We start from the raw sequence: 16,143 nt of genomic DNA, 5'->3' as shown, positions 1-16,143 counted from the left end.
TCACAGAAACAACAGTCTGAAGAGCTGGTCGAGGACCATAGGGAGAGACCTCACCAGCCTGGACCTGCCTCTGGCCTACTTGTCCCCGCATCTCTCTAGTTGATTGACAGGTCTCTCCCATGATCCCTCATCAAGAGAGATTAGTCAATTAAGTAAAGCGAGAGAGAGAGAAAGAGAAGCCAGGTGGGATAGCACTGGACTATCATCGTCCCTCGCTATAGACCCCAGCCAAGTCTTTAGGTGCCAAGGTGTTTGAAAAGAAAAAAATACCTGGCTGCAATCATGGAGTAAGGCTGTGATTCATGATGCCTGTGGTGTGGGCATTATGGATCAACTGACAGTGTCCCTTTAATTGTATTTCTTTATTTGTTATGCAAACTCGCAACCCACATCAAGGATCCTCATTGTCTTGTGAGTCCCTGAATTAAATTCCAACACCAGTTCACAGAAAAGGACAAAAATGCTAAAAAAACTCACAGAAAAAGGCTGCCTTCCTTACCACATCAGATCACAATACAAAAGCACTACAAGATGCAGCAGCCCCACAGTATAAAGGTGGATGCAGCACATTTGCAAAATACTGATAAACCAACCACTCACAAACCTACCATGCAGGTGCTTGCCTTGTATAATAAATGCACACAGATGACTCGTGTATAAGGCACCAGTCACACAGATATGTGTGTGATTCAGTGTCTGGCTCACAGCCTAGTGATGGCAACCAATAGATCAGATGGGCTGCCCAGCATTATAAGTGCACCCCACACAACAGACAGTGCTTGGTATTGTTATATGATGTTGGTAAGGAAGACTGCATTTTTTCTGTGAGGTTTTTTTTTATACTTTTTTATTTCTATAAATTTATATTGATATAGCAGCAACATATTCTGTAGTAATTTACAGACATTTTCATCACTCATTCTGTCCAGATATAGTCACAGTCTACATGCATTATCTATCCATCAGTATATGTCTTGGGAACAAACCCACTCAAAAATGAGAACATACAACAAGCTCCATGCTTTTGTTGTCCTTGGTCAGATTTGAATCAGAGACCCCAATACTACATAACAGTAAAGCCAAATACTGAGTTACTATGCTGCTTATATATTTGAGGAAAGTGGCAAATACAGTACCTATTTTTTATTCTAAAAAAAATGTCTATGGGCTGTCATAATGGAAGCACACACTATTTTTTGTATAGACACTGCAGCATATGTCTGCCTTATGACACTTGTGAGTAATGAGAGTTAAAGGGGTTTTCCACTACCTTGATATAGAGGAGCTATCGTAAGGATAGACCATTAATAAGAAATTGGTGGGGCTCCAACATTCAGCATCCATCACCAATCAGCTGATATCAGCTCTGTCCATGACTGGAGGTAAACCATGTACAGACTGGGTCACCTTAGCTCCTTTAACTGATTAATAGCCAGATCAGCATCCTAACCGGGAGTTGTCACTAACTAGTGTACAGAGATGAGGTGTTCCTCTTCTAACATGGGTGTCGGCCTCCCATTTATTGGTCAAAAAAGAAAGTGTTAATAATAAACTAATATAATTCCAGAAAGTTGTTCAGCTCCTCCTCCACAGACTAAAGATTGTCAGTCACTGCATACAGTGCCTTATTTATTTGTATTATGTCACCATCCTGTTTAACAAGAACTTTAGGTCAGTGTAGTAGACGGTGAGCGCCAAACGTTCCCTAACTTACAAAACCCACCACCAGGCTTCAATCCACCAAGGAAAACATGGGTTACCCTAAATCGTATTAGAACAAACTTTGGCGTCTGTGCAGATCTTATGTATAAGAGGGGAAAATTTGACTCTCCTACCTGTGACTGTGGAGCAGATCGTCAGACTATCCAGCACATTGTTGAGGAGTGCCCCCTTAGATCCTACCATGGTGACAAGAATGATTTCTATATTGTAAATGATAATGCTATTGCATACATAGAAAATCTGGATATCCAACTTTGATTTTTATCCTTTTTGAGACTTTCAATCGTTTTTTATTGTCCAGTGTTTATCTTTATATGATGGTAAGGTATACATTCATACGATTAAATAAAATCCTGTTTAACAGTATAATAGACTTATTAAATATCTTGGTTTCTAACAATTGAGATAACACTGCCAACTCTGTTCCAGTCTACACAGGAAATCTGACAAAAATCATATATCAGCCTGCTGCATTTTCTCTACAAGCTAATGTGAACCTATCTCAGAATTTTATTATGGATAGTCTTTACACGAGCCGAGAAGGTCAGATGCTCTGAAAGTACTCAACTTGAGTAACGAATATAATGCGAGTGGAATGATTAGCCAGTTCAGAATTCTGCCAACATACAGCCAGCCATAAACTAACCATTTCGGGGGGCAGGCAGGGTGTAGTTTTTTTGGACACAGTACATCCAAAAACTTTGTTTTAACCCCCAGTGAGAGCCATTCAGAGACTGCAAATGGCACTCACTGGGGTGCCTGCACACATCATGCAGTGAAACATCCGAGCACCCGTTATACTTGGCCGAGCATGATGAGTACCCAAATACCTCAAACGCTCCCTCATCACTAATAGTCATATTAAAAATGAATTTAAAAAAAGAATGAAAAACCCCACTTGTAATATGCTGGTTTTCATACATTATCTTAAGGGCTTATCCAGGCTTTTAAACTGAAAGACCTTTTCACAGGATAAGTCATCAATATTACATGGAGGTGTCTTTTTCTCTCGAGACCCGTGACAATCAGCTGTTTGCTGCAGCCTCCTCATAGTGATCGTTAAAAAAAATCCAGGACTGGCATCTAGCTGAAAATAACTCTTCGATTCCCAGTGTAAGATAATGGTCTGCCAACTGGATAAGTCAACATTGTCATAGTTGACACTTCTCTTATACTTTTAGTGCAAAGTATAACTAATGACTAACTGCCTCTAACCATTAGTATATATCAATTAAAATACCTAACTTGGTTTTAACAATTACATTAATCAAAATTTACCCACAAATCATTAAATAAATGCAGTTATTTTTGGACCTAGTATAAACAGTGAGTGAACAGAGGTGGCAGGATGTCTTTGCCCTTCTACCAAAAGCGCCATCAGCACTATGACCGTGGGTATCGCAGCACAGAACTGCAGTCTACCGTAAGCCAGTACCAGCATGAAGAAAAGCACCACCGTGCCGCACACAGCAGCCATCTTGGGTAACTGTTCCTTTTTTACAACTGCAGCTCTTCTAACTTGGTGTTATATGCGTGTGCAGCACTAATCCCAACTAGTGATTAGCGAGCACTACCATGCTCAGGTGCCTGGTGCTTGAAATGAGCTGGTCAGACGTTCGAACAGGCTGAACTCAATTATTGACTATAACAGAAGACAATGGTAAATTTGAGCATTTTACGTAAGATCTTCCGGAAAAATGCTTACGTTTCCCATTGACTTCCATTATACTTGTTACACGAGTCATGCCAATCTGAGCATCCAACCGGTTTCTTTCGATCACCCCAGCATCACTAATCACAACCCCCATATGGAATAATTACAGCCTTTTATAATGATCTTATACTGGAAGCTTCTTATAACTTTATTTTGTTTCTCCTTTCGTGTTCTTACTTCTCATTTTTTTGTTTAAATCTGTCCCTTTTCCTTTTCTTTTACATCTACCTTAAACTACTACAAGAGCAATTTTTTGTTGCGTAAATCTAAAAACTTCAAAAAAAGCAATGACTCCTGTTTACAATGGTGCATTACATTGAATCACATTTCGGGTGGTCGGACTTCAGACACTGAGGCCAAAAGCACTGAGATCACTAAATCCTTAGCCTGAGTACCTATGTTTTGCTTTTGCCCTGTGATGTGTTCACACACTGGGACCCGTGTATTACTCATTTAATAAATTCACTGAAATATATTTGTCAATTACCAGTGATTAGTCCTAATTTGTTGTGAAGTCTCGTTTGTTAATGTCAAGCCTCGTTTCATTGGATCTTATGTGGCACAGAAAATGCTTTATGGTGCGTTGCAAAGTGGCATAATTACAATACATGTATGTTGCAAATATTTGGCACAAATGTCCCTATCATGTTTTACAATGTGATACAATAACGCAAACAAAAATTGCTTCTGTAGATTTTTTTTTCTACCGTTCCTTGCACGTGTAGCTAATAATCCAACATGTTCTGTTAATGTTTGATTTCATTTCATGTTATTTCACATACGGATTCATTATTTAGATTTTTTTTTCATGTCCACCAATACAAAAGAACAGTTTTATTCCTGGATTATGTGAAAGTCCAGTATTTTCCAATTAGCGCTAAAGGAAAAATTGACAATTGAGTTCTGCAAGAATCTTCTAGTCCGCTGCTTTATTTAATGGAAGGGTGAATGCTCCTACTTAGGACTCATCTGTAGTAACTAGAACAGTAGATGATAGAAATTGTGGATTTTGCAGCTCATTTATTCCTTTAAAGGGTGCTATGTATTTTCACTATTGGCATCTACAATGGTGTGAAATAGTGTTTGCCCCCTTTCTGATTTCTTATTCTTTTGTATGTTTGTCAGATCATCAAACAAATTTAAATATTAGACACAGGTAACACAAGTAAATACGAAATGCAGTTTATAATTTTATGTATTTATTATTAAAGGAAAAAAAATATTCAAACCTACAGGGCCCTGTGTGAAAAAGTGATTGCCCCCCCCCTTTAAAACATAAATTAACTGTGGTTTATCAGATCTTTGGGAAGCTAAGTGAAATTCCCCTAGCCACACCCAGACCTGATTACTGCCACACCTGTCCTCAATGAAGAAATCACTTAAATAGGACCTGCCCGACAAAGTGAAGTAGACCAAAAGATCCTCTAAAGCTTGACATCATGCCGCTATCCAAAAGAAATTCAGGTACAAATGAGAAACAAAGTATTTGAAATCTATCAGTCTGGAAAAGGTTATAAAGCCATTCCTAAAGCTTTGGGATTCCAGGAAATCACAGTGACAGCCATTATACACAAATAACAAAAACATGAAACAGTGGTGAACCTTCCCAGAAGTGGCGAGCCGATCAAAATTATCCCAAGTGCGCAGCGACGACTCATTAAAGAGGTTGCAAAAGACCCCACAACAACATCCAAAAAACATAAGGGCACACTTACCTCAGTTAAGGTCAATGTTCATGATTCCACCATAAGAAAGAGACTGGGCAAAAATGGCCTGCATGGCAGAGTTCCAAGACGAAAACCACTACTGAGCAAACAGAACATCATAAAGGCTCATCTCGGTTTTGCCAGAAAACATCTTGATGATACTCAAGATTTTTCTGGGAGAATACTTCTACATCTGGCATAGAAGTAATGCAGCATTTTAGAAAAGGAACATCATACCAACAGTAAAATATGGTGGTGGCAGTGTGATGGTTTGGGGCTTTTTTTGTTGCTTCATGATCTGGAGGTAAATGGAATCATGAATTCTGCTGTCTACCAAAAAATCCTAAAGGAGAATGTCTGACCATCTCTTCGTGACCTCAAGCTGAAGCACATTTGGGTTATGCAGAGGACAATGATCCAATACACACCAGCATGTCCACCTCAGAATGGCTTAAGCAAAAATAAATTAAGACTTTGGAGTGTCCTACTCAAACTCCTGACCTTAAACTGACTGAGATGCCGTGGCATGACCTTAACAAGGCTGTTCATGCATTCCAATTATTATTATTTATCCAGTGTGGCTGAATTACAACCATTTTGTAAAGATGAGTGGGCCAATATTCCTCTAGAGTGTTGTAAAACACTCATTGCCAGTTATCGCCAACTCTTGATTGCAGTTCTTGCTCTTAAGGGAAGCCCAACCAGTTATTAGTTTAGGGGTCAATCACTTTTTCACACAAGGCCCTGTAGGTTTGGATTTCCTTTTTCCTTAATAATAAAGACCTTCATTTATAAACTGCATTTTGTTTTTACTTGTGTTATCTTTGTCTAATATTTAAATTTGTTTGGTGATCTGAAACAATTGGGACAAACATGTAAAAGAATAAGTAATCAGGAAGGGGGCAAATTCTTTTTCACACCACTGTAGATCAGCTTATGTCCCTTTTCGGATATGCTAACCTGCCAATCATATTGATTCTGTACTGACCCCTGAGCAGCCCAGAAGGTCACATAAGAACTGCAGACTAAAAGACCATTAATCATGATGCTGCTCAGAAAAATTGCCACATAACAGGATTGAGCTGCAGTCTAGAAGAGAAAGGCAGGGGTTCTGTACAATAGCAGACGTAAGGTAAGTAAAGGTACATATACAGTTACATAATTTGTATATTGTTACTGTATTACTTTTTACTAAATTGATATTTAATATTTTAATAATTATTCATTTAAATTATTATTATTTAATTTAATATTGTTCAGCTGATTGTTTCACCTATTGTGTAGAAATTTCAACCTGACTTTGTTATTCTTTCCTCTTTATATACTTTATTATACTTTTTATTTGTGTAATAACTGCCTGTGAATATCTGTAGAACTTTATTACAGGTAAGATTCCTTAACTTAAAACACATTTTCAAACTATCAACAAAAGAAATGTAAAAAACATCCCCAAAGCCATAGTTTGTATCTCACTGCAATCTATTCCGTATAGGGGATATAATGTATAAGATACAGTACAGACTGCAATACATGAAGCCAGTTTGTAGATGTAGAGACAGTAAAACAGACGGAAATGTCAATCTCCCGAGCATTTATGACACTTGGACACATTGCTTTTGTGATTATTAATCCAATAGTAAAATTATATTTAAAATAGCTAATCACTAGACATTCTTGACTCTTTATTTCTATCATGTTTTTTTTATTCTGTACAGCTATTTCTTAGCAATTAACATTCCCTTTTCAAATGTGCTAATAGCAAATGTCAGCCATTCCAGCTTCTATAGAGGTTCTTGCATATATTAAGGCCCCTGGCAGTGGCAGTCTATACAGAAGGTACAATGGTGGTCATTATATATTGACTCTTTTGCCAAATAAAGAACAGCATATTTTCATAGGCGATTTGTGACAAGATCAAATGAATTAATTCTTAAATGTTTATCAGAAAATATATGAGAAACTATTGTTTCAGAACCTGACCAGACCCATTGTAATGCATTGACATCAAATCACCTATTCCTCCTAAAATGTATTCATTATGTTGGATTTTTTTGCATCAAAGTAAATCAGTCACCAGGGTTTTGCCACCTAATCTGAGAGCACCATAACGTAGAGGCAGAGATCCTTAAGGCTTCTGCCACACTCACGTGAAATTCACGCACGTGCCGAGAGACACGTATTTTCCCTGCGTGTTGCGTGCAGGTAAGTACGTGTCTCTGGTACGTGCGTGACACGTGTGTTCTACGTGTGCTATCCGCGATAGCACACGTAGAACCGGTAATTAACATACTCACCTGGTCCTTCCTGATGTCCGCGCTGCTGTCCATGGTGCTGATCCTCGGTCTCCAGCCCTCCCGTCTCCCCACTGCTGCTGCTGCCAGGCAGTGAAGTGAATATTCAATGAGAATAATGAGCGGCGGTCGGCAGCAAGAGGCAGCAGCGGCAGAGACAGGAGGGCTGGAGAAGGTGAGTTAATGTTTTGTTTTTTTTCAATGACATGTGTGTTTTCTCCGGCGCGTGTCACACGGGACCGCATCCACACTACACCCGTGTGGTACGGGTGCGGGCGTGTGACACCCGTGCTGCGGGAGAAATCACTGACATGTCAGCGCTTTGAAAAACGCACACACGTACAAACGCACACGGACACACGTTCCGTGTGGTTTTACGTGTGTGTGCCTGCTACAATAGGGTAGCATTGGTTAACGTGTCTCCGTGCCGCCGGTACGTGTAAAAAATGACAAACACGTGCCGGCAGCACGGATGTGTGGCGCTAGCCTAAGGCTGCTTTACACACAACAATCTCGTTAGTGATGTGACACGCCCAGATCGTTGTTACGATTTGCCGAGATCGCTCATAGGTCATTTTGTAGCGGTCACACGCACACATCTCACAAACAACGCTACATTGTGCAGCGATATATTGTTTGACCGAGGCGGTCGTGTGGATGTTGTTCGTCGTTGGCAGGGTGTCAAACGTAGCAATATGTCTGCTGCGTTCCAAACGACAAACAATATTTTGAAACTGATAGATGTGTCAACGATCAACGATTTTCACCCTATTTGCGATCGTTCGGAGTCGCACGTAGGTGTCACACGCAATGACGTCGCTAACGATGACGGAAGTGCATCACGAAAACCGTGACCCCGACGGCATATCATCAGATAAATCGTAGCGTGTAAAGCGTCCTTTATTCCAGTGATATGTCACTTACTGGGCTGCTTAGTGTAGTGTAGTGTAGTAAAATCACTGTTTTATCAGCAGAAGATTATCATTAAAGGACTACTTGGCATCATTTCTTGGCATTTCTTTTGTATCATTACCACTCATCCATAAGTTCTTGTGCCAGATTGACTTTTGAGCTAGATCAGAAAGCACTACAAGCATTAAGCTATTGACACCTGGACTGCTGCTCAAAATATGCAACTTTGGGTTAGTTGTGTTTGGCTCAGACTTAAAAAGAAAAAAATAAATAAATCTGGAAACAGTTGATAGACTATAACTTTCTTATGTGCCCCACAAAGCACAAAAAACCACCAAATACTTTGCGGACTACGGGTAGTGCTGCTCCTGATTTGTAGCACTGTGATTCCCACAAGTCACATGATATGATGTCACTTGGCGACTGCAGCAAATCAGATGTTGCTGATCGCCTGCAGCCTACAAACCTTCATAAAATGGTGCAGTGAACTGGAAGTGCTGAACTGATTAGCAGATACTGATCTACTGCAGCTGCTATGTGAGATAACAATGTCATCTGACCTTCGGGAATGCCGGGTTAGAGCAGCCGGTCAAAAAGGTTATCCGGTAGTGCCCACTGCTTGAGGAATTAGGGCCATAAAGGATTGTATGCAAAGTAGAAGTATAAAAACACATACAAAGGGAAGTTATACTTTTTTTCTACTTGTTCCTGCTTTGGGCTAAGAAAGAAGCTATGTATCATATCTGTACTGTGTGAACCAGGCCCTAGGTTATTTAGTTGATCCTCCAAACCTATAAACCTGCCCTTAATGTTGCTATAATGCAAAAAGATCCACATACAGTATATAGCTGTCTATAGATGCACATAAAAAAATAATTAATATAGAGTGGAAAGGATGTCCATATATGATGCTAACAATAAAAAGATATAGTATAGTGTATCAAATATAACACATTAAAATAAATAACAGCAAAGCAAACATCCTGTGGGATAAAAGCAAACGTGATATGTGTTTCACTGCGGCTTTTTCAGGAGTTTTTTTATTTTATTTAGCTGATCCTGAAAAATAAGTGTAAATCCTTGTAACTGTGCAATGTATAAATAGTTACTGGTGTTATAGTAATGCATGATTATTGTACAATGTATACAATCATCTATGTCATGATAATATACTAATGTATATCATTGTATCTACCATAGAATTTCATCTCATAAAGCAATAGAGGATACATCATATAAGATGAGTCCTATGGCAAAACGGTCAAAGCTCTTACCTAAAGCTGATAAAGAAAATGAAGATCTAGGCTACGTTGTTCCTGTATTCAGAGGACGGTACGTGCGTATTATGTTTATTCTTGTATGCCGCCATTCAATCCTTGTGACTTTTACATGGCACCTGTTCTACAAAGTTTCCTATGACATGCACCATAAAATGCATGCCTGCCAGATTGTGAGTGGGAAAGAATCCTGCAATCATTTATCACTTTTTGTTTCCTATATGATGCATAGAAAAACCATGGAAAATGGCTTGTGTTACATACACTGGGCTTCAGGAGAAAAAAAATATGCAATGTCAGTATTTTGCATAACAACCAATCAAATATAGAAATAAAGAAGCAATATTAATCTGCGCTGCCATCTAATTCGTATGTTCTTCTGTAAGAAAGTAAAAATTATAGTGTGTTTTTGAGCAAAAACTTGAGAATTATTTAAAGTCTCTATAGGATTTATGTTTATTTATGTTAGTGATGGATATTGTTTCGCACCAGAAGTTTTTAGCTTTAGTTTATTTCGGGCACCTGCCCTGCTCGAGTTTTTATTATAGCAGAAGGAAGAATTCCGGCATTGACATTCCATTAAGGAGTTGAGCATTATTTAGTCCCCTATAATATATATACAGTGTATATATTTTGTGAGATACCGCCAAACTGTTAGAACTAAATATCTTCTCAATTTTTATAAATCACAGTCAGGTACATGTCAGTGGGATCACTGATACGGAGGAAGAGAGAATCAAGGAGTCTGCAGGATATGTTGCTCGAAGGAAACTACTCTCAAGTGGAGAAGGAATTAGTGTGTCCAGAAGCGCCTCTTCATCTGCTGCACATTCTGAGACATTCCACAAGAAATCCAGGAGTGTTTCTATACGAGAAAAGGCAGAACGTCTCGCTCTCAAAAAGACGGTAACTAATAAAATGAAAAAAAAAAAAATCAAATAATCACATGGATAAAAAATAACTTTTGGAGCTATCTGCCTCTCAGAGCTTAAAATTAAAATATTCTATGGGTAAATAATAGAGTTAATTCAATGGGTATTTTCATTTTGTAAAGGTGTATTCCCCTCTGATATAGTGATGGTATCACTTTTTGATGATGGCAGTATGCTTCTGAGAATTAACGTGGCGGAGTCCTGCTTTCCTGACATATCTGCTTTACTGTTCTTCCTCTACACAGTTGGATGACCGGGATGGGCACTCCACTGGGTTTATTTAGAAAGGGATGTGGAGCTCAACCAGTCCAGAATCTCCTTCATTCTTAGGACCTAAGAAAGGTGGAGATCCTAGAGGTTGAACTACAACCAATTATAGAGTAATGACATATCCTAGAACTAAACTATCCCACAATATTTTAAGGTCGCCTGGCCTGCACATGCTGTATTTTTTGAGGGTTTGCATCAGTTCATGTAAAGAATATGCCTACGGCCCCCTTCACACGTCCGTGAAACACGTGCGTGTTTGTTCCGTTTCTGTATATACCGGAGACACGGACAAACATGCACCAATGTTAATCTATGTTTGAGGTCACACGTGCGTTATTTCATAATGTCCGTGTGTGCGTGTCCGTGATCTGTATGTGTTTCCATGTTGAATGGAAGCATGTCCGTTTTCTGCACGGAGCACACACACATGGACCCAATGAAAGTCTATGGGTATGTGCGCACACGTTAGTAAACACGTATGCATCTCCCTATGGTCCCTGTCCGTTTGGTGTTTTTTTCTAGCGATGTCGGTCATTCTTTCTATTTCTGTGTATGTTGGTCAATCTCCCTCAGTCCGTCGGTCGGTCTCTCTGTCTGTCTGTCGGTCGGTCTCTCTCTCTGTCTGTCCCTCTCTCAAGTCTGTCGGTCAGTCTCCCCCCTCTCTCATACTTACCGTTCCCCGATTACCGGCGCGGCACTGCACAGCTGTAAGATAAACTCCGGCAGCTTTTACTATTTTGAAAAATCCGGCCGCTCATTAAACAATCTCGTATTCCTTGCTTTCCCCGCCCACCGGCGCCTATGATTGGTTGCAGTGAGACACGCCAATATGCTGAGTGACAGCTGTCTCACTGCAACCAATCACAGCAGCCAGTGGGCGGGTCTATACTGTGCAGTAAAAAAAAAAAATAATTAAAAAAAAAACGACGTGCAGTCCCCCCCATTTTGATACCAGCCAGAGTAAAGCCACACGGCTGAAGGCTGGTATTTTTAGGATGGGGAGCTCCACGTTATGGGGAGCACCCCAGCCTAACAATATCAGCCAGCAGCCGCCCAGAATTGCCGCATCCATTAGATGCGATAGTTCTGGGACCCTACCCGGCTCTTCCCGAATTGCCCTGGTGCATTGGCAATCAGGGTAATAAGGAGTTATTGGCAGCCCATAGCTGCCAATAAGTCCTAGATTAATCATTGCAGGCGTCTATGAGACACCCCCAATGATTAATCTGTAAGTTACAGTAAATAAACACACACGGTGAAAAAATCCTTTATTTGAAATAATAAACACTACAAAAAACCCACGTTCACCAATTTATTAAGCCCCAAAAACCCCTCCAGGTCCGGCCTAATCCACGGAGGTCCCTCGTCGCTTACAGCTCTGCTACATGAAGGGGACAGGAGCTGCAGAAGAACACCGCCGCTCCTGTCACCTCCACGCAGCAACTGAGGTGAGTATCGCGATCAGCTGAGCTGTCACTCAGGTTACTCGCGGCCACCGCTGGATCCTCCAACTGTGACAGCAAGTCACCCGAGTGACAGCGATGAAGTCACAGGTGAGTTGCGGTCACGAGTGGAGGATCCAACTATCAGTCACTCAGGGGATTGGCGGTCACCAGTGAGTCCTTCACGGGTGACCGCTAATCAGTACGCGACACAGACAGAGCCGCGGTATGACAATGAAGTCGGGTGAAGTTCACCCGAGTTCATTTTCAGCACGCGACTCTGTCTGCTGTCAGCGGGTATGTAGCAACGACATGTTACATCACACACGGAACATTTCACACGGACATTACACTCACATGTCAGTTATGCTTCACACGCACACACGGACATTACACACGCATACACGGCTAGCATACGCAATTCACACAGATGCCACACGGACCATAAAAACGGGCACAAAAACGGGACACGGACCCGAAAAATGGCCCGTAACACACGTGTGTGTATTTTCACTGACATGTGAAGGGGGCCTACAACTGTGAACATTTAGTTTTCATTTTATTGTGAAGCAAACAACAAATAGGACAAATTAACTGAAAGCTTCAGTGTGCTTAACTATTCAGCCCACTAAAGTCAGTACATTGTAGAACCTCCATTTGCAGCAATCACAGCTGCAAGTCGCTTTGGATAAGTCTCTACTAGCTTTCCACATCTTGCCATTGGGATTTTTGTCCATTCCTCAAGTCTAAACTGCTCCAGCTCCTATAAATTTCAGGGTTTAATTGAGAATTGGTATTTAAACAGTGCCCCTTATCATACTGTTCACATTTTCATATCATGAGACCAAGATGACACCTAACAATTGATCAACAGTAGCTTGCCATTGCGAGGCTTCAAGCAGGATATTCACAGATGGAAATGGCCACTGAGGTTAGAGTGTCACAGAGTGTCATCAACAGGTTGCAACAGCATTACAGAGAGACCGAAAGAGTTACAGAAAGGCATAGAATTGGACGTCCTTTGGCCACTTCCTACACTGATGACCACTTCATTGTGAACAATGCCCTTCTGAATACGATGAATGTCAGACAACTCCAGGTACATTTAAGGGAGGCAAGAGGCACCATAGTGTCACGTCAGACCATTCAAAACCATTTTCATCAGTGGTCTGCTTGGTAAATGACCTGCAAAGGTACCTTACCGCACCACTAGGCACAGGTGTCATTGTCCTGCTGGATGAGTCAACTGTGGGCCTCAGTACTGTGTATTGATGAAAATCGATTCATGCTGAGCAGAAATGATGGCCACCAACATGGAGAGTGCCACTGTTGCCACTAGTCTAGCCTATGGTGGTACAGAACTAGTTAATGCAGAACTGCTCTACACTTTGTGAATGGTACAGTGACAAGCCCTTAATACTTGAAAAACATAATTTATCCAGTCATTGTGCTTCTGCATGAACAGAACAGACCTAATTTCATTTTCATGTACCACAGTGCTCCAACTCAGCCAGGTCGCATCATTAGGCAATGGATGCTGGAGAATGGGGTACCTCAAATAGAGTGACCTGCATCTTATCGAGACATGAGTCACTGTGTAGAGGCTTGTAACTCTTTACCCCAGAACCTCAATGACCTGAGGTCTGCCTTTCAAGAAGAGTAGGATGCCATGCCTCAGCAGACATTAACTTGACTTGTGAACAGCATAGGATATCTTTGTGAAGCTGTGATTGATGCTCAAGGTCACATGACACGCTATTGTTACGACACCCAGGATGGGTGGAGTTTCTTCCCCAAAGTGAGCAATCATCTGCCATGTTTTTCTTCACTGCAGTAACAATTTTTATAGATTAATGGTGGCTTTACACGCAACAACATCATTAAAGCGATGTCGTTGGGGTCACGGATTTTGTGACGCACATCCAGCCGCGTTAGCGATGTCATTGCATGTGACACCTATTAGCGATTTTGAATCGTTGCAAAAACGTTCAAAATCGCTAATCGGTGACATCCCCTTCTAATCTCAATTATCGTTGCTGCTGCAGTAACGATGTTGTTCGTCGTTCCTGCGGCAGCACACATCGCTACGTGTGACACCGCAGGAACGAGCAACCTCTCCTTACCTGCGTCCCGCCAGCAATGAGGAAGGAAGGAGGTGGCGGGATGATCGTCCCACTCATCTCCGCCCCTCCGCTTTGATTGGGCGGCCGCTTAGTGATGTCGCTGTGACGCTGAACAAACTGCCCCCTTAGAAAGAAGGCGGCTCGCTAGTCACAGCGACGTCGCTATGCAGGTAAGTATGTGTGACGGGTCTGTGCGATGTTGTGCGTCACGGGCAGCGATATGCCCGTGACGCACAAACGATGGGGGCGGGTACGCATGCTAGCAATCTCGCTAGCGAGATTGCAGCGTGTAAAGCGGGCTATAGGCATCTTCCCCACATCTGTATACGCAACGTGTTTATTGACCCGGTTCACAGCACCACTTGATGCGAGGTGCCCCGCCGTCCTGACACTTCATTCCACAAATGGAACCCTGCATGTGTGTGGGATCTGTGTAGGGTGCAAGGCACTCGCTTGTTCTTCTGAGTGGGCATCCATCTTTCCATCCTCAACCACAGAGGCTGTCACACAGGAATCACGCAACACCAGGTATTTTTCAGTATAACTTTGTTTACTTGTAACCTTCAATTGTTGCATGACATACAGGGTATCTGACATCTTCTCCTATCTGACTAGGTTATCTTCTTTCCTAGAAACTCCCACAATGGGTGCTGCGGCAGCTTCACTTTCTCTCTGTATACACCGAGCTCTTCTAATGTTGGTCCTTGATTCTTGGGGGTTGTCCCCTCTTTCCTCAACAAATCTCCCTGTCTGTTTTGGCCCCATGGCTTCAAAAAGCCCGCAGAGAATAACCACGAGCTCCGGATGTGCAGGAGATGGTTTTGGGGGTTAGGAATGGCTTTCGCATCTAGGCCAGCGTCCTCTCTTTCTTTTCAGAAACCCTCTAAATCTCACTCTATAAAGGCTACTCTACATTCCTATACTTCCCTATACAGTACATTCCTATACTTCTCCCTCAGGTTTACTTTTAACCCTTTCTGGTCTAAACAAAACAGCTGTAGTACATTAACCAGCCACTAGGTGTCAACATTCCTAACATAAAACACATCAACACTCTACTTATACATTGCTCACATTACTTTACATCATACAACATAGCACGTTTGACATTGACATCCATTTTACATTGCAGAGACTCTGTCACCTCCTACATACCCACTGCTGTTATTGGCTTTTGTTTTAATACATTGTTTGACATGAGTAAACCACCATTGCATGCTTTTATTTCAATGCCTTACTTTCACAATAAAATATCACTGTAGCGTGAACATTTTACGTTTCCCAGAAATTTCACCCGGAAGCCAAATATCCCTAACATTTTGTGAATAGGGTATATATACCAAGATGGGGGACGTTTATATGCTCGGATGTGTTAAGGATGAGGAACATATATACCAGGATGGACCACATATATACTAATATGGGCCAAGAATGAGGACATTATTATAAGATAGGGGCAACTCTTATGTCCTTATAGGATTTAGAACGCTGCAAGACCCCATACATCTAACCAACAAAAATTGCACTAGGGCCCATCAGACTCTAGTTATGCCACGGTTTTGCATATATTGTGTACTTAGCCTAAAGGGGGCTTTACACGCTACGATATCGTTAATGTTTTATCGTTGGGGTCATGTCATTAGTGACGCACATCCGGCGTCATTAACGTTATCACAACGCGTGACACTTATGTGCGACCTAAAACGATCGCAAAAGTGGCAAAAATCGTTTGCCGTGGAGAGGTCGTCCTAAAA

General features: G+C 41.4%; 1 protein-coding gene across 3 annotated transcripts in view; it reads left to right on the top strand.

The window, feature by feature from the left end:
* MYOM1 (myomesin 1) overlaps window positions 1-16,143 on the top strand; it is a 175,824-nt gene that overhangs the window by 43,668 nt on the left and 116,013 nt on the right. For 2 of the 3 annotated variants that reach the window (XM_075314490.1, XM_075314487.1), the window contains exons 2-4: window positions 3,041-3,204; window positions 9,546-9,677; window positions 10,315-10,528. In XM_075314490.1, the coding sequence (XP_075170605.1) occupies window positions 3,071-3,204; window positions 9,546-9,677; window positions 10,315-10,528 (480 nt within the window). In that variant the 5' untranslated portion in view covers window positions 3,041-3,070. The remainder of the gene's footprint in view (window positions 1-3,040; window positions 3,205-9,545; window positions 9,678-10,314; window positions 10,529-16,143) is intronic. The other variant, XM_075314489.1, reaches the window with a different exon arrangement.

The sequence above is a fragment of the Anomaloglossus baeobatrachus genome, chromosome 6 (genome assembly GCF_048569485.1).
Source record: "Anomaloglossus baeobatrachus isolate aAnoBae1 chromosome 6, aAnoBae1.hap1, whole genome shotgun sequence".
NCBI classification, from domain to species: domain Eukaryota; kingdom Metazoa; phylum Chordata; class Amphibia; order Anura; family Aromobatidae; genus Anomaloglossus; species Anomaloglossus baeobatrachus.
The sequence above is the reverse complement of the archived record's forward strand: the minus strand, read 5'-3'. Positions and strand labels throughout refer to the sequence as shown.